Source organism: Clinocottus analis, unplaced genomic scaffold (assembly GCF_023055335.1).
Source record: "Clinocottus analis isolate CAN_PGR_092001 unplaced genomic scaffold, fCliAna1.0.p SCAF_2, whole genome shotgun sequence".
NCBI lineage: Eukaryota > Metazoa > Chordata > Actinopteri > Perciformes > Cottidae > Clinocottus > Clinocottus analis.
This window is the reverse complement of record NW_027175931.1, coordinates 16,752,598-16,774,384: the sequence shown is the minus strand read 5'-3', so window position 1 is coordinate 16,774,384 and position 21,787 is coordinate 16,752,598. Positions and strand designations below refer to the sequence as shown.

General features: G+C 45.8%; 2 protein-coding genes across 3 annotated transcripts in view; one reads left to right on the top strand and one right to left on the bottom strand.

Annotated features, from left to right (window-relative positions):
* Positions 1-753: 753 nt before the first annotated feature.
* Positions 754-21,787, top strand: part of ttc9b (tetratricopeptide repeat domain 9B) — a 23,275-nt gene continuing 2,241 nt past the window's right edge. Inside the window, exons 1-3 of one of the 2 annotated variants that reach the window (XR_011077903.1) lie at positions 754-1,470; positions 12,280-12,462; positions 12,860-16,780. Coding sequence is in view for 1 of the 2 variants with exons in the window: in XM_068584477.1 (XP_068440578.1) it covers positions 1,095-1,470; positions 12,280-12,462; positions 12,860-12,954 (654 nt within the window). In the remaining variant the exon portion in view is untranslated. Of the gene's footprint in view, positions 1,471-12,279; positions 12,463-12,859; positions 16,839-21,787 lie in introns of those variants that run through there. The other variant, XM_068584477.1, reaches the window with a different exon arrangement.
* The window catches only part of map3k10 (mitogen-activated protein kinase kinase kinase 10), a 23,517-nt gene continuing 20,198 nt past the window's right edge, over positions 18,469-21,787 (bottom strand). Inside the window, exons 10-11 of the mRNA XM_068584476.1 lie at positions 21,030-21,552; positions 18,469-20,387 (exon numbers count right to left, since the gene is read on the bottom strand). Coding sequence (XP_068440577.1) covers positions 19,987-20,387; positions 21,030-21,552 — 924 coding nt within the window. The 3' untranslated portion in view covers positions 18,469-19,986. The remainder of the gene's footprint in view (positions 20,388-21,029; positions 21,553-21,787) is intronic.

Here is a 21,787-nt window from a genome sequence, read left to right as displayed (position 1 = left end):
ATGAGAGGACTAAATCACACCTCTGAGAGGCACGGCTGCTTATTAATCTGGAGGAAATTGGGTAACAACCTTGCTATGATTACATGATTTAGAAAGGAATGTATACTTTATCCAGGTGTCGTATAATTGACCGGTGGCTACAGGTGGTCTACACCAGATGAGTGAAAGAGTGGTGTAATTCAGCCTGTGTCCCCCAGAGGGCGCGCTCTCTCTCCAGGGCGGTCTCGTGCTGGCCGTCTCATACCTTGAAAACCTTTCCAGCTAAAGTCCTCAGGTGCTCCTGTTTGGCCATCATGTACAGAAAGGATGGACATGGAAGTAAAAGCTTCATTAAGCTGTAACGGCATGCGTGGTATTTATTTTTAAAGGCTGGTCTTTTTCAAACAATAGAGTGACGTAATGTGCAATAGTATGCTACAAAGACTGTTCATGAATTATGTATTTAAAATATTGTAAATGTGGGATGTGTGTGACTGAATGTTGTCAATATGGCGCATCCTTAATTCTCCAATAACTATAGAAATAAGCACGCTATTTATGGACATACAGTGTATATATACTGTATGTATGTATGTATTGTTTTTTATTCATACTTGTTTTTCCAGTAATGCAGTTTTAAAATAATCGATCAAACGAAAAATCGGTTTCTGCACGTTTCCTGTTTTCCGCCATGTAAGATCTGGACTGCAGCAACGCCTCACGACTTCAATTCTCTTTTTTTTCATACCCACAATGCTGTTCGGCACGGGATGTCGTGTGTGCGCTGTTTGTGGTGCTGAAGCTGCGCGTGCCTCGGATCGCTCCACAGAAACCCACTCGAGCATCCTTCCGCGAGACGACAACGAGGATCTGTTTTCTCTCGACGGCTGGAAAACTACCGGCTGGGAAATGTCGACGGTTCTGCTGTGCGAGCCTTCTTCCTCTGCTCTTGACCGTTGAAGTGATTTCATATCGCAGCTGTTCTCCGAGCACACGCCAACAAAGCGCAGCCGTTTCTGATCCCGTGTGTCCGGCTGCTGCTCCGGTCCTCTCCACCTGAACACTCCTCCGTGCCCGAGCAGCATGGCCCGCTCCCGGCGCTTCCACTAAGAGACATGGAAGCCAAACAGCACCCGATAAAGAGCCTCAAAAGCTACCCGGAAACAGGCGGCCGGAGCCTGGCAGCGGCGGCCGGAGGAGACGCAGGAGGCGGAGGGCATCGAGCGGGCGCGGTTGACATGGAGATGGAGGCGAAGATCCAGAAAGCCATCGACTTCAAGGCGGAGGGTCACCGCTGCTACAAGGAGAAGAAATTCCGAGAAGCGATCGGCAAGTACCACCGCGCGCTGCTGCAACTCAAAGGGGTGCATGTGGCGGACGGGACGACGGGCTCAGAGGTCAACCTGCTGAGCCAAGCCGCGGGGAAGCTCACCGAGGAGCAGCGGAGGACCGTGCAGAGCACCGAGATCGAGTGCTACGACAGCCTGACAGGTGAGCGACGACACGACGCGACACAACGCGACACAACGCGACACAACGCGACACAACGCGACACACAGACCCCCGTCACCCGTCGCTGCTGTCGGCTCCGTGTTTGTTCCGGTTCACGAGTCCACGCGCGCCGGGCTGCTTGTTTCTGCGGGTGTCGGGTGTGTGCAGAGCCAGAGGAAAGAAGACTTCAAGTCCATCACGTGGACATAGAGGCATTATTTCAATTGACGATGAAGAACATTAACACACAATGAATAAATTAGTCACACGTCCAAAAAGCCTCTTAGACTATGTTTTTATTGTGTATGAGAAGAGTCCTTCACGTGTTGGAATAACACCCCTCAAACATCCGGGTGATGTAAGGCTGTGTCTGGTGGACACTACACAACGGAGCTGCACAATATTAACCCATCATCTGCCCGTTCACACTGGAAACATTCAGAAAAATAGGCCTATTAAAATCATACAAATATGTTTTATTATTCATTATTTTCTATAATGCAATGTCTACATAATGTCAAAATACAAAAAATTGTCCATCGCAAGTGTCTAAAGCCAGGATTGTGTCTGACCTTTGGAGGCCCAGACAATTTGTTGTTGTTGTTGTTGTTTCCTTCCGGCTGCGTTCATCTTGGTGTCGTTGGCTTTATTCTCTGACTAAACGCTGGAGGTCCTGAAGGCGTCCAGCAGGGAAACACCGGGAAGCTGCAGTTGGGATGGTTGGAGCTACATTTGTAGTTTTTGATGGATTGTGTAATATTTAGTTAAAATGCTTACATGTATCACATATCAGAGTCATTTTAGTTCAATATGTCTGCGCCCTTTCAGTGTGTTTTATCGATGAAGCCTTTGTGTCTCATCAATTGGAACAAAGATGGATTTTTATAGTCAAATCAAGTCTGGTTTATTGATATTGCTCAATATCACAAATGAAAAATGGAGCTTTACAATCTGTTGTAATATCTTGTTTTAATGGAACAGACAACAACAAATATATTCAGTTTAAAATGAAACAAATCCTCACAATAGTGAAGCTAGAATTGAAGAAAAATGATGGATGATCAACTTTCTGCCGATCAATAACATAATCAATCAATTGTTTAAGCTCTATTGTAAACTTGATATCATTTATCATGTGTGATACACAGCACGTATACATTTGTGTAAGGCAGAATCTAACAGCATCTACACAACAGATTAAACATCAAAGAGGAGAGGAGGAAGGGAGAAGGAAACTAGGGAGCAAGAAGAAGAATTAGGAGGAAGAGCAGGAAGAACGAAGGATGGAAAGAACAAGGAAGTCAGACGAGTGATAGAGAGAGAGGTGCAACGGAGAGAGGGCAGGAGGGAGGAGGGGGAGGGAGGAGGGAGGGGCCGCTAGCACTTGACGGGGGACCATTTTCACCATGGCAACCATCAGCGGGCTGCTGTATGAATCCTCCATCACTGCTGCTTCCAGCAGGATGTTCACAATCACAAAGAAGCTCTTTTCAACCTGCTCTGCCATCCACGCTGTGTTTACTCCATAATGCTGTTGTTTGTGTCCTTCTAATGTTCACATGAGGGATTATTGAATATGTATTCATGTCCTGCTGGTATGCATTGAAATGATTGATTATTACACGTTATGTCACGTTAAAGCACATAAGATCTATATTTATGTTGTGGCTTTGTGGCTATCTTTATCAAAAATGCCACAAGGCCAAACCCAAACAGTGAGTCCATGTCTCAGTGTTTCATGACTTCTGTCTCACAGCGAGCTCGTAACTGAGGAGCTGAGCTGCTCACCAGCTCCAGGACTTTCAAACGCTTCATTTCACAAGACAACCGGAAGAAAAACACTTTTACTGTGACGAGACTAAACTGTGCATTTATTGGAGGTATTGGTTTTATTCATTATAGACACGAATTATTTAACTAATTCTTGTTTAGTTCAATTCTTGTCTAGCTTTGGTCTTTTTATGGCAGTTGTTAACTAAATAAGATAAATATAAAATATCACAGTCATACCTTTTAATAATGCAGATCAAATTGAAATACTGAATTCAATAACCTTGTTATCTTTACATCTCATATTAACATTTATTGGCTCACAGCTTTATGATAATGAATAACCTTTAGTCTCAGTTTGAGGATTAAAACTTCTTGTTTGGAGGAGCCGCATATCATTTAATTCAAAATGATGAAACTAAACATTTGTCTCTTTTGTGATTAATACTTGAGTATATATATATATATATATATATATATATATATATATATATATATATATATATATATATATATATATATATATATATATATATATATATATATATGCACGAGAGTGAAGAGAGTTTCTTCAGGACATTCGCTCTGCTGACTCTGTTCCAGTGGATTGATGCATGTGGGATTATTATAGGAAATATGCTGGCAAAAAGACACAATTAGATTATATGAAGGAGTGAATGTCTAAAGAGAAGAAAAACAGAAATAAACACTGGCAGTAAGCTGATTCTGTGGAACATGAAGACGATGGATGCTGATGTCCTGTGTCCTTGTTGAGTCTGTTCAGGAGTCTGAGCGTCTCTAAATGCGTCTGTCGCAGTCCAGAGGAGCAACATGTGGACCCGAGACTCAGACTCACTGAGATAGGAGATCAGCAGGTTGTTTGCTCTTTTTCCTGATGTTGCTCATGAAGAAGGACTTCTCAGCAGCTCGCTGTCAGACTCGGGTTGTAACGGTTGTGCATTTTAAAACAGAAAGCAGGTTGGTGTGATCGCGCTGACTTCTTATTGGCTCCCGCTCGCTCTGATCTCTGGCGTCTTCTTTGTTCCTCCTGACTGGATGAGTGTGTGAATAGTCTTGAGTCACAGCAGGAGGGCACCAGGCGGTAGTTTGTTTGGTAACATTAGCCTTCTTTTCCTTTAGCCGCTGCGGCTCACAGGGCTCTGGATAGCCGAGATGATGAGCCAGCAGATTTCACTCGTCACCGTCGACAGAACAAGAACACGTTCAAGACACACGGATCAGCTGTTACAGATGACATGTGATACCAGCTGTGAATGTGTTTCCTTCACGTGTCCTCGAGTCCAGAGGAGGGACGTGAGATGTAAAACAATATTCATGTAGAGTAACATCCACAAGAAATCCTTTAAAAATAGTTATTTAATTCAATAAAATATAAGTGTACGTTCATAAACATAATTGTATTTTCTATATTAAACTAGACACTGTGTTTTACATCTCTTTTACAACTCTCTATCCACAGTCCCAGAGCATTCATGAACTTCTGAACCATGACAGGCTGTTCCAGGCCTTACTCTCTGTTAGTGGCACACACATCTGTGTGCATGGAAAAGCACTGCGTTCGTCATCAATCACAACGAGCTGCACTTCCTCAACAGCCTTGAAAAGTCCCTCATCACAGCCTTTAAGCCCAATCTCAGTTGTATTCATTATGTCAGTGACGTGGAACCCTGCAGGCAGCTTGGTTTCCATCATCGACCCACCGCTAGTGAGCCTGCAGGGCTTGTCTGCAGAGGAACAGAATATAAAACTCCTCCTTTCATCTCCAGCAGCTCCGTCACCAGGGGACGGATGGAGTGATGAGATGGATAAAGATGAAAGAGATGGCCCAATGAGGTGAACAGAAGAAATGTGAGATGGAGGTTAAGATGAGGAGAAAGGGTTGTAGCAAAGGATGGTGCTCTGGAGAGGAGAAACACGCGATGCCATGTGCTCTGTGAGAAATGCTGCGCGGGGTGGAGAAGGTGATGATGGGGGAGGTTTGGTTGGAGTGTTTCCTCCCTCTGTGCGGGGGAGGGGCGGTGCCAGGTCTGCAGATGGCGTGGCATTGCTGTCGGGTTCGACTGGCACTATTTACTGTACTCACATGCTCTCTCTGTGCCAACCCGACGATGAGCTCACAGATGAAACAGAGAAGGGAGGGGGAGGGGTGAGGCCGTGAAGATGGAGGCCGTGAAACTACTAAACTGGAAAAAGTCTTAAATATGATGGGATTATAGACAGAGAGGAGGAACATGCCCTTTAAGGGGTTAGAGCTGCATTCATATTCATGTTTTATTGTGAAAGGGGTGAGAAATCCAATCCAGACCAATATGATTCATATCAGAGCCCTGATGACTGCTGTCACTCAGGTAAATACAATCCAGTCATCTAACAAGAGGAAAGGAAGAGAGCAAGGAGAGAGGAAGAGAGCAAGGAGAGAGGAAGAGAGCAAGGAGAGAGGAAGAGAGCAAGGAGAGAGGAAGAGTGCAATGAGAGAGGAAGAGAGCAAGAAGAGAGGAAGAGAGGAAGGAGAGAGGAAGAGAGCAAAGAGAGCAAGGAGAGAGGAAGAGAGGAAGGAGAGAGGAAGAGAGAAGAGGACATGATGAGTATATTAGTATTATCAGTTTTTAATTGGAGCTTTACAAGTGCTGCTGCTCTTCCACGCTTCAACTCTCCATGAAATAAAGTCAGAATAGAAAACAGCACAAAAAAACAGAACAACACAGATAATTGTGTCATCGAAAAGTAATAATAATAATAATAATAATAATAATAATAATACAACTCGTTCTGTTGGAACAGAACAAGTTGTGAATGTTTAAAACCAATAGTTGTTCTAGGTTTCACTAAACTTAGCTCGGCACAAGAGGAAAAGTCCGAGGGTCACAAATTCATGGATTCATTCATCCTTTCATAAATACATTTGGGCAAATTTCATGGCAATATAGTTCAGACATTTCACTGAAAATAAAATGTCAGATTTAGATTTTTGGACTGTAATTATCTTCTGATATGGACTGGCAGTTGTGTGAAGTAATGAATAAATGAAAAGTGTCTGTCAAACCTTTTTTTAGTCCGTAGTTAAAAGTCATGGCATCAGCTCAGAGGAAACTAGAGAGGGAGGGAGAGAGAGAGAGAGAGAGACAGAGAGAGAGACAGAGAGAGACAGAGAGAGACAGAGAGAGAGAGAGAGAGAGAGAGAGAGAGAGAGAGAGAGAGAGAGAGAGAGAGAGAGAGAGAGAGAGAGAGAGAGAGAGAGAGAGAGAGAGAGAGAGGAGAGAGGGAGAGGGAGAGGGAGAGGGAGGGAGGGAGGGAGGGTTGGAGGAGGTATCCGCTGCAAGCCTTTTTTCAGTAATTAGAATAAGCTTCTAAAAGCCTATAAATAAATATAAAGCCTGCAAACCGGCTTCATGTTCATCTGAATTCAGTATCAGACCCTGAAGCTCGTTCCTGTTTGTGATCTCAGTGAAATGTGAACGTTGGAGCAGTTAACTAACACTTTCATACCACTACTGTCAAATTAAACACAGATTATGAGTTCAGATGTTACATTAAAATGCTATCGTCTGATTGTTTATTGATGAAGGAATTGTTTGTGATGAGCCAACAGATACAATAAGAGAGAGCTTGTTAAGTGTCCAAATGTAACTCAACTTCATTTACAGAAAATGCAGATATTTGGAGTTATTATTCGTTTAGTAAAGTTTATTTGTTTGTACTCATATCTGATGTTTTTGTTTTTATAGATGCATCAAACGTCCTGAGTCCTGAAATGTATTTTTGTGATACTTCTTTTATTTTGTTGTCGTAAATGAAAGCGAGTGTATGGAAACACACTCACTGGTTTGTGCCCCTCTCCTCTCTGATGGGAACACAGTGCAGCATTTAGCAGATAAACACACAGATATCTCCCTCAGAACATGAGACGGAGCCGACCAGGAGGAAGCTGTCGGCCTCCATCAGGTGGGCAGCAGCGTCTGCTGGACGTGTACACACAATGTGGAAGAAACCGACTCTTATCAGAAGAAAGCAGCTGCCAACACGTGTTCTATCTGTTTAGTGTGAAAGCTCGAGTTTAGCCGTTCATTTACTTCAGGTGTTTAGTGAAACATATTCACTGCCTCCCTGAGATGCTGAGCCGTAACCTCTGGGTTGTCTCTGTTGAGCTTTCTTACTGCAGTCTGATGCAGACAGCTTGTTTCTTTACAGCTGTTGTGCGTGTTATCCAAACATAATTGAAAAACAACAAGAAAGGGATCAAAAGGAACAATGTTTGACTCCAGCGAGCGTGTTCACAGTAGAGAAGATGATGAAGAGCTGAAGGCGTCTGTCCAGCGTCCACACATGACATCACTCAGATACTGGCTAAAGGCCACAGCATGATGTCACTGCAGACCGCAATGAAAGTCTCTTCTAATCTTTATTAAACTGCACTTATCTACTATTTAACTGCATGGTTTCACTCACGAGAGTAAAAGTAATAGAGAAAGTTTCTCTGGCCCTCAAATGAATGTTGTAATGAGTTAAACAAAGTCCTGACTCCTGAGTACAGGAGCTTCATTTAGTTTCCCCTCTGATACCGCCGGCTTACTGTGCACATGCAACACAACACCGTGCACATGCAACACAACACTGTGCACATGTAACACAACACCGTGCACATGCAACACAACACTGTGCACATGCAACACAACACAGTGCACATGCAACACAACACCGTGCACATGCAACACAACACAGTGCACATGCAACACAACACCGTGCACATGCAACACAACACTGTGCACATGTAACACAACACCGTGCACATGTAACACAACGCCGTGCACATGCAACACACAACACCGTGCACATGTAACAGACAACACCGTGCACATGCAACACACAACACCGTGCACATGTAACACACAACACCGTGCACATGTAACACACAACACAGTGCACATGTAACACAACACCATGCACATGCAACACACAACACCGTGCACATGTAACACACAACACAGTGCACATGTAACACACAACACCGTGCACATGTAACACACAACACCGGGCACATGCAACACACAACACCGTGCACATGTAACACACAACACCGGGCACATGTAACACACAACACAGTGCACATGTAACACACAACACAGTGCACATGTAACACACAACACCGGGCACATGTAACACACAACACAGTGCACATGTAACACACAACACAGTGCACATGTAACACACAACACCGTGCACATGTAACACACAACACCGTGCACATGTAACACACAACACCGGGCACATGTAACACACAACACAGTGCACATGTAACACACAACACCGTGCACATGCAACACACAACACAGTGCACATGTAACACACAACACCGGGCACATGTAACACACAACACCGTGCACATGTAACACACAACACCGTGCACATGTAACACACAACACCGGGCACATGTAACACAACTCCTTGCCTGGCTCCAGCTCTGGAGCCTGCGGTGTGGGTGGAGAGCATCACAGGGTTCTTCTGTGAGGTCATAGAGCCGATAGCTTCCTCACTTGTATAAATATTTCAGCAGATGAACATTAATCGTGAGTCAGTATTGTAGACGTGTGATGGAGCTTCTAGAAGCATGAAGACCTCTAAGCATCACCTATTTGAAGGCTTTGGTTTCTGTAGAGATCAAACAAAGAGGACAGCAGCTCGCTCGTCGTCCATAACATCTTTCATTGGTTTGTTCTTTTCAACAAGTGGGAGAATAAGAGGAACTCATGACGGCGGTGTCATCGACTCAGAAGCTTTTATCTGCCTGCTGACGGTCTGAATGAAATGAACGCAGCATGAGCAACGCCAACCTGCTGTTGTTCATGCATATGTTCTCCCAGGAAAATGTTTGATATTTCCGATATGTGTGTTTAGAAACACTGAGCTGTTGCATTATGGGAGTGACTGCTCCTTTTAAACAACATTAGGTTAAAAAAAAAGCTGACAGCAGCTATTGAAATGAAATAAAGGTTCAAGATGAAAAGCAGCAACTCCTCAGTAGAGACAACAGATGAGAGGAAGAACGATTATAAACTATTATGTTTCAAAATGTTAGCCACTGCTCCAACCATAGAAGAGTTGTTTTAATAAACCGTAGTTGTTGATCTTCAGGCATTCATTTGTTTGTTTGAAAATAATATCCACACTCAGATATCCTCCAAGACAATGAATAATCAATATCAGAGTCAAATGTTTGTGTGAAAGGAAAAGATGAGCGCAGATGTAAAGAAGACGATTCTGATGACTTCATAAAGGAGGAGAGAACAACATGCTTTGTTCATTATTCCAAACTCAAAGCATCAATCTGAAATGATTATTTTAATATAAACAAATTCTGCTCCTTTGGCTCAGACAGAGAAGACAATGCAGCGGCCGGCGGGTGAAGTTGTGGTCGGTGCTGCGTCACGTCCTGCAGACAGCCTGGTGGTGCACCAGCTGAGCGCCGCAGCTCGTCCTCTCAACAACAGGAAGCCTTTGCAGAAGGTGTCAGAGCTGTCAGGGCCGCGAGAGACGCCGCGCTGTCCGAGAACGGCGGCGTCAGGTTCAGCTTGGAGTTTGTTTCTGCGATGATGACGGTTCATCATGCACGGTTCAGTTGTCTCTGTAGATCCATCTGTTGCAGGTACATTTGTGAAGGAGAGCAGGTGAAAGGCGAGGAGGAGGAGGAGGAGGGGCAGAAGGTGAAGGACGAGTGTGAGGAGATGGAGGCTGTGTGTCTGTGTGGGAGTGATGGCGCTCTCATTGGCCATTACACTCCAACAGAACTAATTACAAGCTGATGGACAGCAGACTAATCACTGGGGCCGCAAGTTAGCCAGACGGTGTCACGCCTGGTGTGATGAAGAGGGGGGGGGAGATGAGGTGACGTGGAGGAAGAGGAAGGACTCCTGCCCTTTGTCTCCTCTTGTCCTCTTACCTTCCTTACAGTAATTATGTCATTGTTTTCCCTCGGCTGTGTCTGGATTCTGTCTCTCTCTCTCTCTCTCTCTCTCTCTCTCTCTCTCTCTCTCTCTCTCTCCCTCTTCTTTTCCTCCAGGCATTGGCACTCTGTCAACTGAATGAAAGCGAATGCAGGATCTGTTTTATTCAGCCTGCTGCTGGAGGCCAAGCAGCAGGGTTTCTGAGCTTGTGTTAAACACTCCCGCTCCTCTTCTTGCTCATTCACGCCACAGAAACACACATTCACGCACTCCAGTCGACAGCTGCTCTGCACCTGTCGGCTCGTCGCTGCGTTTAGACGTTCAATTGCATTTTTATGTTGCATTTATTTCCAATTTCCTGAGTTGTATTTATTTGTTGCCTCTCTGGCAGTGAGACAGAAGTTCCTGAGGAACAGAGAGACTCATGACACCAGATGAGCTCTCACAGCGTCACTGCAACAACAACTATTTTCTTTTTAATGACTCTGAACATTTTGTTTTGCTCTATTTACACTCGGCCCCGATGATAATTTGTGTCTGCCTAATTATACATTTCAGTTTAAATGTTTCAGTTTATCCCATAAATTCTCAATTTGATTATTTAAATAACACAGGCTTGTTTCATTTCTTTGTGTCTCGAGCTGAAGCTTTCATTATTATTTGTGTTTTTGCATTATGTCTTTAGTCAAGGCTTCACTGGAGGACTGATGCGTTGATGAATCAGTGGAGAAGCGCTGCATCAGAGCCGTTCATTGTGTTTACCGCCATTAAATAGACTGTTTGTCCTGCATAACACACACGGTGAGGAGGTGTGTGTGTTGTCCTACATAACACACACACACACACCTCACACACACAGTGAGGAGGTGTGTGTGTTGTCCTGCACACAGAGTGAGAAACATGAGAACTATTCTTAAAACTCCTGATGGAGAATAATACTCCCTCTGTCGTACTGCAAACAACTTTACACAAGTTCTGAAAACAACTTCCTGCGTGAATTCAGAATTGTAATCTCTGAAATGAATTTATAGTGTGTGTGATGTGGTGACACACACCAGTGTGTCTGCCAGTGGGCTCCTCGGCTCCAGTGGTGTTGTTCTCCTGGTTTTATGGGAGCTTTGTCTCTCCGGTCCCGCCCAGCCGTCTGATGATCCTGTCATTATCACACCCATAATGCATCTCACCGCACGCCGCGTTTCCTCTTCAAGCCATCCAGCTGCCTAATGGTGAGGGCGCGGCCAGCAGTCATCATTGTGCACGCTGCCTTTGTGTGTGTGTGTGTGTGTGTGTGTGTGTGTGTGTGTGCGCGTGTGTGTGTGCGCGTGTGTGCGTGCGTGTGTGCGTATCTGCAAGGTCATCGTTTTGGCCTTTCTGTGAGTGTGTGTGTCTGTGTGGTTGTGTCGTCATGTATTACATCAAGGACCACTTTATCGATCGCAGTCACCTGTGTTACTGTGTGTGTGTGTGTGTGTGTGTGTGTGTGTGTGTGTGTGTGTGTGTGTGTGTGTGCGTGTGCGTCAGCCATTAGGCGTTATGGCCTGTAACTGGATCCTCTGGAAGCGATTTTGTGTGTGTGTGTGTGTGTGTGTGTGTGTGTGTGTGTGTGTGTGTGTGTGTGTGTGTGTGTGTGTGTGTGAGGCGTCTGAGACAACTTCTCGTCGCTGTGGACGGGAAACAGCTTCCACCTCTGAGTCACGAGCAAGTGAAACACAGGACGGTTTGCTTCGGTTCTAGTTTCATGAGAGTGTTTCATGTCTGTGATGATGCTGTTATTGCATTGTGAATACGGACAAGAACGTCACAGCTCTCAATCAGAGGTAACAATACTGTATTAGTCAACCAAAACGTTAAAACACATCTTCTACGTGGGGAGGAAACATGTATAGAAGATGTATGTGTTTCCTCAATACAATAATAATAATAATAATAATAATAGTCATGGTCTGAAGTGATGGAGAGAGGGAAGGTTAAACTTAATTGTCGACTGAGACTCGAAGCACCCGCTTCAAATGAATCTTCATTGAAATGAATCTTTCTTCAGATGAATTGAAGTGTGTGAACGCGTTCCCTCCTCCTGCAGCGTGTCTGCTGCAGTCCGAGCTGGTGAACTACGAGCGAGTGAAGGACTACTGCCTGAAGGTGCTGAACCACCAGAGGGACCACTTCAAGGCCATGTACCGCGCCGGCATCGCCTTCTACCACCTGGGCGACTACGAATGTGCTCTGCGCTACCTGCGTGACGCCAAGACCCGCGAACCCACAGGTGAGCACGCACTGTGGGTTCACTGTGGGATATTACCGCAGTTATGAACTGTCACATGAAGCCTCTGAGGACCATGACATCACCTCCTTGATATTGTTATTGACTGATGCTTGACATATTAATGACTTGAAATCCAGATAGTTTACATCCATATTATCTGTCCACGTCTTCTTCTTTGTTGTTTGCTTCAAGTTTTGATTCTCGTGCCGTCAAGACTTATAACTCTGTAAGACATGAATGAGGCTTTAACTTCTGTCCTCCTGGACGTCTGGGCTCATTCAGAAGGTTTGCTTTTATGTTTCCAGCATCAAAGAAGCAACAAGTGACTGTTTTAACAAGTGAAATGTATGAAAGCAAAGCTCCTATAATAATGTATTCATACTCCTCTCTGTCACAGACACCAACGTGCTGCGCTACATCCAGCTGACGGAGATGAAGATGAGCAAGAGCGGTCAGCGGGAACGAGAGAGCGGCAAGGAGACGCAGGGCTGAGCCTCCACCTGTTCACCTGCTGACCCTGTTCACCTGCGGACCCTCCGCCTGTTCACCTGCTGACCCTGTTCACCTTTGACCCCTCCTCCGTCCTCATGACTGACAGCAGCTTCGCCCTCAGACTGAAGACCAATCACCACCAGAGATGAAGACACATCAAGCTCTGTATCAACCCAACCTCCTTTTCCTTCTCATCCTCCTCTTCTCTTCTCCTCCTCTTCTCTCCCTCTCCTCCTCTCTCCCTCTTCTCTTCCTCTGTGCTGTGTCTCCTCTCCCGAGACGCAGACAGTCGAGTAAATTAAATAAATAACTAAACTGTATCATACTCATAAGCAACATTCATCAAGGTGGAAAAAGGAGCTTCAAAATATACATATGAATAATGGACATTTGCGTGATTTAGTAAATGTTTTTAAGACAAGAAAAGCATTTAGTTTCTGCCGTCTTGCTCTGTTTCTCTGTTTCTTTGCCTTCTCTCCGTCTTTTTCGAACTCTTGAGGAGAGCATCGGATACTCGACGACACCGGGTGTGTGTGTGTGTGCACGTGAGCAGGGACGTGAAGGGTGTGTGTGTGTGTGTGTGTGTGTGTGTGTGTGTGTGCATGTGAGCAGGGATGTGAGGGGTGTGTGTGTGTGTGTGTGTGTGTGTGTGTGTGTGTGTGCGCGTGCACGTGAGCAGGGAAGTGAGGTGTGTGACACATATCAAGACCAGAGCCTCATCTGATTGTCCATCCTCCCCTCGAGGTCTCACTCAGGCCGGACTTTGGGACAGAAACCTTCCTGGAGAGGAAACGCCTCTGTGCTCGCTCGCTGCTGTCTCTCCTCTCTCTCCTGGACGCCATGTGACTTAGTTTCTGGACTGTTTTGTTCTTTAAGGGCTAACTCAAGTGTGTGTAACCCGAAGAGGGTTTTCATGTTGCTTTCAGTGTTCAGTGTCTCCAGCGGTTCTTTGCTGTCATCAGGTGTGCTACTGTAAGAAACTGTATCTTCAATTTTCTGTGTGTCATCGTTGAGGACATGGAAGCCCCCCCTCTCCCCATTAATGATGTCACAATGGAAAATAGCCAATGGGATCGGAGTTCCATCAACCGTCGTTGGCAAGATGGAAATCCACTTTAAAGTTTCACAGCGACAAACACTTTAACATTTCTAAACAGAGGTCCAACCTTTTATCGCTAATGCTGCAGCTTCCCAGACATCGATAACACCGAGGAGACTCTGGGCAGCGTCAGTGCAGGGAAAACACACACACACACATCTGCCCTGGCGGTCTAGATCGCCATCTTGGAGCACTCAGCTTTAATGCACTTCATCAAGAGTGCCATTTGAGATTTCTTCCTCCTTCAGTGTGTCGATGGAGAGAACAGACAGACACTACTGATAACATGTTTGTGGATGTCCATGGCTAGCTGTCAAACCTTACATACATTATTTGCATCTTTTGTGACTTGTGAAGCTGAACTGTTGATAATGCAAATATTGCCCTTAAGATAGCTTTACCACAGGCTGGAGACGGCCTGCGCTGTCCTGCAGATGGTTAGACGGACGACTTTGTGAAAGCATGACCTGAATTCCTTCTCTCTGACACCATGAAACCCAGTTTCCTCGTTCCCACCCTCTGCATGTATGTGCGGCTCCAGAGAGTTTCTTCAGATGTGTGGCATCGGGATTATATCTGCTCTGCTGCTTCCTGTCATGGCATGCTGCCACACTGCTCTCAGTCCTCTGTTTGACTCATCCTGCCTTCACAAACACAAAGGTGCAGCAGATTGTGATCACAATATCAAACACATCTTGAAAAACAGAGATCTTTAATAAATCAGGGTCACCTTCTGCCTTCGCCAAGGTGAGAGACAAGGGGTAATTCCACAGAGGAGGATATTTAAAAAGATGGGAAATCAAAGAAAGATGCTGTAAAGAAGTTTCCTCCCAATAGATTCAGTGACCTGCTTAAAGAGGGACTGAAGTGTGTCAATGGGACTCTGTGCTGAGGGGACCGCTGATACTGAGGGGCTCCAGTGGAGGGAGGAGTAGGCAATCATCACCATCATCACCACCACCACCACCACCATCATCATCATCACCCCAGTAGAGCAGCTCCACGGCAGCAGGAGTGACGTGGAGCTGCAAACGTTCATGGCATCATGCATCATATGGCTGATAGTATGTGGACATTAAAACCATATTTATTTGGTGAAGATCTTATACACAAACTTCAGGTATTAATCTGCTGACACGACAACCTTCACTGATCTGAGACGCTATGAAGCGCATACTTTTCAGACAGTAAACATAGTGCACGAGAGAGATGTCAGACACAACTAGACTTTTTCACAGCGACATTTTCAAGTGTCAAAGCAGGAAAAGCACAGGCGTTTGTGCAGCATTAAGAGTTCCCTTAATGGGAACTAAGCAGAGCCAAAAGGAGATTAAACGGTGTGTGTCCACGTAGCTGCATTAGCCATAGTACATGAGATATGAACATGAATTCATAGATTACATACAGTTTTTTGTAATGTGTTGCAGGAACAATCTTTTCTTAAAGCAAAAGTTTGACATTTTGGGAAATTCGTTAATAAAAAGCAGCAGCAGGTTAGCTTAGCTTAGCACAAAGACTGGAAACAGGGGGATGCAGCTAGCCCGGCTCTGTCCGAAAGGGACAACATCACGTTTATGTGTGTGATCCGGACAAAAGGTGAATTCATTCCCAAAGTGTGAAACTACTGCTTCACCTTATCTCACTGTTCATCGTGAACTAAACTAATTTATCAGAGAACAATCACTGGTGTGAAGCACAGACTATTTTAAATAAAACCACATGTCATTTTCACAAACATTGAGTCAAAAGCATTTGATCAGCCAGCTCTGGTTGATGCTCTGGTGTCCCAGAGGAAATCAATCAGCCAACAACAGAGCAGAAATGTCTTCTCCATGGCTGCTGTGTGCTGGCTCGGGGGCCCTCTGGCCCATCCTCTCTCCACGGTCCTCCCTCCGTGGTCCTCTCTCCATGGCACCGGGGCCCTCAGGGCCCGTTCCCTCCCATGGTCCTCTCTCCACGGTCCTCTCTCCATGGCACCGGTCCACCATCTTGTTATTGTCTGGCCGTGCTACGTCATTCTAGCTCAACGTGTGCTACGACCGTCTAGGGACGACTCGCTTCACGTAGAAGAAGTTCATTGCCGGTCGATTAGTTCTGGATCAACGGGCCGAGGCTGTTGTTGTGAGCGTGATCTGTGCAAATAGAGATAGACACCTTCTCTGCGTCTGTAGCTTTGAAAACAAGCGGCGAAAAGCACAAAAAAGAGGCGGAATAGTCAAACTGGATGTGTTATTTTTGCTCTTTTGCTTTGATGTCATTTGAGGTAAATGTTTGTCAAATGTCAGAGTAGTTTTTGTGAATATATGATACAAATGTTAAAAAAAAAAAAAACGAAAATGGAAAGTTTTATGGTTGTGAAGAGCTTTACTTTACTGACTGGAAAAGAAAAGCAAGAGATGGAAAAAAGAGAATTTCAAGCTGTATTGTTGGTTTTCTGTCGATGTCCCTTTTGGTCCAGGGGTCCAGAACCGGCTCAGAGCTGTTGAGCTTTTTGTTTCTGCACAGCCGGACGAACAGAACTATCAGAGCAGAGCTGCTCCTCAGAGAGAGTCTGCTCCTGTGGGCATGGAGGGAGCAGGAGGACATGCAGCTGGAGATGGCTACGCTAAGGACTTTCTTTCTGTCCCGCCTCGCTCCTAGAGGCCTTTTCCTACTCGACATCCAGACACCACAGGCCTCCATCGCTGGTTTTACTGGTCGGCTAGCCTGGGAATGCACTACTGACTGGTAAATGAAGATTATGAATAAAGTTTAAGACAAAGAGGAAAAATGTTATTATTTTTGTTGTAGTGAAACAATGTTTGTCTACTACTGCGTATGTGTTGTTTAAGTCTTATAGTCAGAGCTGAAGATGACGAGTTACAAGGGAAATGAACAACCGGAGGAGAGGAAAGAGGCTGAGGATGAGGAGGCTCCTCCTCCTCTTTAAAGGGACATTCCTCTCATTTCTAGCATGAATGTGTGTGTGTCTCTCTCTCTCTTTCTTTCTTCCTCACTCTTCCTCACTCTTCCTCTTTCTCTTCATCTTGCTCACTCTTCCTCTTCCTCACTTTTCCTATTTCTCTTCATCTTGCTCACTCTTCCTCTTTCTCACTCTTCCTCTTTCTCTTCATCTTCCTCACTCTTACTCTTCCTCAGTCTTCCTCTTTCTCTTCTTCCTCTTTCTCTTGATCTTGCTCACTCTTCCTCTCTCTTCATCTTGCTCACTCTTACTGTCTTTTTCTTTCTCTTCCTCTTCCTCACTCTTCCTCTCTCTCTCTCTCTTCCTCACTTCATTCCCATCCTCTTTTTTTCAGCATTTTTCTTTGTTGTGTCTTTTCATCACCATGGAAGTGAAGCAGTTACTAGGTAACTGGCTGGCGTCTGAGGGGTTGGTTGGCGGTCAAACTGACAGAACTGTGTGTGTGTGTGTGTGTGTGTGTGTGTGTGTGTGTGTGTGTGTGTGTGTGTGTGTGTGTGTGTGTGTGTGTGTGTGTGTGTGTGTGTGTGTGTTTGTGTGTGTGTGTGTGTGAGAGAGAGAGTGTGTGAGTGTATGTGTGTGAGTGCTTCATCTGTACACACTGCATGTGGATCCATCTTTAACGATGTCGTCACATCAGTGTGAAATATCATATTTAGAACATTTATTTCCACACAAATGAAACCTTAAAACCTGAAGTAACAGCTGAGAGGCTTCAGCAGCTCATGGAGCAGAGGAACGAGTCACCTGGAGAACTGACTGGGGCATGACGTCATCGGCCTCAGCAGGGACCCCAAGAGGCCGATGTCTGCTACTGCAGCTTTGTTTCTGTGGTGGAGGCCGGTAACATAAAACCACTTTGACCTCTATTTACCTTCAGTATGTTCATGTTATGCTACTTTATAGTTCTCCATACACAACATTTCATATATATATATATATATATATATATATATATATATATATATATATATATATATATATATATATATATATATATATATATAAAATGTTTTTAATATTTCATTTTGATGTCACCGGTTCTTTTTAAGATAAAGATTTACATTAAATAACGTAATAACTCGTTAGACACAACACACTGCTTAGTGTGTTGGGACGACCTGTCGGCTTCAGATGTCTGTGAGGGGATTTCATACTTTCATTTAAATAAATCTTTATGGCTCAAAGAAAGTAAATGGCATTAAATATTAGAAAAAAGTAAAATCATTTCACATCTACTCGGATGTAAAACACTGCAACACTGATGCATCAGCATGAACAAGCTCACAAGAATACTTCCTTCTTTACTTTTACTTAATATGACTTTTACTTTAAGTGTTTTAACATTCTTGCATTGCTTCTTGAGGAAAAGGATCTGAGTACTTCCTTCATCTCTCAGATGCTCACACATCATAGATGAAAAAAAACAGATGTATTACTGACACTGAAGCATCTTTCTTAGTTTTTATTTTTATTCGTCTCTCATTCTTCACGTTTCACACTCTTCCTCATTGAAACCAGAGATGTTGAGACAGGAGACGACATGAACGTTTTAGTAAGCAGGGTTTTCCTTGGTGTTTCCTGTTATATTAACAAATATATACAGAAATCCCAGGAAGAGCATTGTAATAACAATTTATCTTTTCCAATAGTAACAATATATTTTAATAAATACTCAGTGTTCTTAACCGCACGAGGAGTTTGGGCTCATTCTGACGGGATTGTCATCATCCCATACAAATAGTAACACAAACACGCATATTTACCCTCACACACACACACACACATACACACACCGAGAGAAATGTACACTGTCAAGTAAAATACCCCCTGCAGACAAACTCCTGGACCAGAGAGATGGAAGTTTATCTGTCAGCCGTGAGTCAAACACACAGAGAGGCTTTAAAGGGCCGGAGACGTGAAGCGGTCAGAGGAGAATTTGAAGCTTCAAGCAGTCAACAGGAGGTTGGTACTGAGATCCGGTAGTATCACCCCTCAGTGTCACTTCCTGTCGTGTCACTTCCTGTTGTGTCACTTCCTGTTGTGTCCACACACTGACTGACAGAGGAATGTAAAACGTGTCAGAAACAAACGGAGGAGAGCTTGGTTTGAAGAAGTGCTTCTTTCAGCGGACCTTTCACACGGAAAACAACACCAGCACGCAAACACATGAACCCGTTTTGTGCTTCCACACGTGTACAGTACACACACACATTCACACAGAGAAAAAACACACCTGGTCTGCCAAACCAAGAGTAAATAAATGATTTGTTTTCCTTCTGTACAAGACAAGGATGCTGTGAGATAAAAGGCTTCCTCCTCTCTCGGCCTCCAGGGGGAGAGGACGATGACCCCATGCAGAGAGATGGATGGAGGCAGAGTTTAAGGGAATGTTTGTGCTACGGCAGAACAGTTGGCGTGCAGAATTAGAACAAAGACACTCTATTAAGAACAGTCAAATGTCTGTTTTCTGTGAATGAAAAAACTCCTGAAACATGGAGGTGAAATGTGAATGAACATGTTTTCTTTGGAGCGAGAGAAGCGAGCAGAAAGTGAGCAGCGACACGGACAAAAGACACTCAGACGAGTCGGAGTGAAACAACAGCAAAGTGTCTTCTGAAGTACTTCAATGGCTTTTGGAGGTTGTGAGTCCATGTCGTGGGGCGCTAAGAAGATGGAGAGATGGCTTCCAAGGAGGGAGAGGGGGGTGAGGGAGCTGACACTTCAACACTTTAAAGGCCTCGGTGTCGTGCAGGTAGAGCACCACCGGGGAAGCCTTGCTGTCGGGGTTTCACACCGTAGGACACCAAAGGGACGCCTGAGAGGAACGGCTTCCAGGAAGTGCCTAAAACGTAACGTGGGATGTTTTTGCAAACTTCAGTAAGATCCCTTTGCTCGGCTCAGTCGGCATTCAGCCCGAGCTCTGAAGTCCTGGAACGGGTTTGAACGCAGAGAAGGAGACGAGGCTGCTTCACTACGAGTACTGCTGGGCACACAGAGCGACCCGCTTCCGCTGCCCGCAGAGGGGGACGGTCGGGTCCGAACTCTGGCCCTCTACGTCCATGTCCATCAGGTTGGGTCGCACGGTGCCGGCGCCGCTGTCGCCGGAGCCGAGGGGGCTGTCGCAGCCGCTGCCGGGCGACGAGCTGAGGGTCCGGGAGAGGGAGCCCAGCTTCCAGGGGTCGGCTCTCATCTTGGCCGGGGTGGGCCGAGGCCTCGGGGCGAACTCCAGCGTCTTGGGTCGCTCGAGAGGGCTGACGAGGGAGAGAGGAACCGGGTCGGGGATCGGTGGAGCGGGGGCTTTTCGCCGCTGGGGGACCGGAAAGATGACGGAGGGGTCGGGCAGGCGGGCGGCGTCCAGAGGGACCTGTGGACCTGAGACAAGAAGGATGAAGAATACAGATTGCAGCATGAAAGCAACCTGGATATCTTTTGCAAGAAAACATGTGTTCATATCAGCAAAGCGTTTCTCAGATTTAGAGAAAATGTTGCTAAAAGTTTAGCCAAAGACTTGTAGCCACGTAGCTCGTTAGCGCCTCAAAGCACAGCACCAAAAGGTCATCTCAAAGGGCCGAACCGCCCAACGGCAACGGGAGGAGAACTCTCAGAGAATAACCACGATGACGGCATCAGGATCAGGTTGGATGACGAGTCCATAAGGGATGACTAGTTGTCCTACAGGTGAATGAAGCGCGTGCATTACGTGCTCGCCTGGTGGGAGGGGCTTAGGATAGAGACATCCTGCTGGTTTATCACATTCTGCTTTTTCCCAGCAAACTGTTTAACGATCCAGGACACTAGGGTTTCCCACAAGACTTGAATGCACCAAAAGGGAAAAGGTCTCAAAGCCGTGCTTGTCCTCAGCGACAATAGCGAGACCATATGAGAGACTGTGTGTCTTTCATATTAACTATTAAACGCTGCCATTGTGTCAAGTCTGTTACAAATGAAACAAAACAACAGTAAGATGTCTCCACACGTGCAGCGTCGTAAAGACATGATCTATCCGCCCCCTACCTTTCTTAGCAGTGCTGTGTGGCGCCCCCGGTGGAGGAGGCATGGGCATGCTTCCATCTGACGGCGTCCTGCGGTGACCCAGGGTGTGAGCTCTGGGTCGTATCGCCCCCTCCGAGGGGGTCCGCCTGTGTCCTCTGTTCAGGGCCGTCGCTGCAGACACGTGGGTGGGGGTGAGCGACTGGTTGGGCTCCTTCTTGAAGCTCTCCGCCCGCAGGTCCAGCAGCGGGTTGAGGGCGGGAGCCGGCGGCGCCGCCGGCGTTCTGAGCCCCGTCACCGGGGTCAGGGGGTAGTCGTCCGGGTCGGAGGGAAGGAGGGACTTAGTGGAGTTGCAGTCAGACAGAGAGGACAAAGACAGGAGTGTGACGGAGGGAGACGGGTCCGTGCAGGCCAGCGCCGAGTCCTGATGTCTGGAGAGGGACAGGGAGAGGTTTCGGCTGGGCGGAGAGGTGCTGCGGCGGAATCGACCCGTCCGCTGGAAGAGTCCCTCCTTCTTTTTGCTTTGGTCCTGCTCGTCCTGGAGCACCTGGCAACAACATCACATCAACACGACATGTTCCTTTACTCCTTTGATAGTCACTTCCTCACCTTATCTAAGCAACCACAGCAGAGATTACATCTAATCATCTCTTTCACTCGTCCTCTCGCTGTTCACCCAGTGACTTCTTTCATAAGACTCTCGTCTGCTTTAAAAACAGACGGAAAACCTCACAACACAAATCCATCAGCTGCTGGAAACATGGGCCCGTGCTGACGCGGCA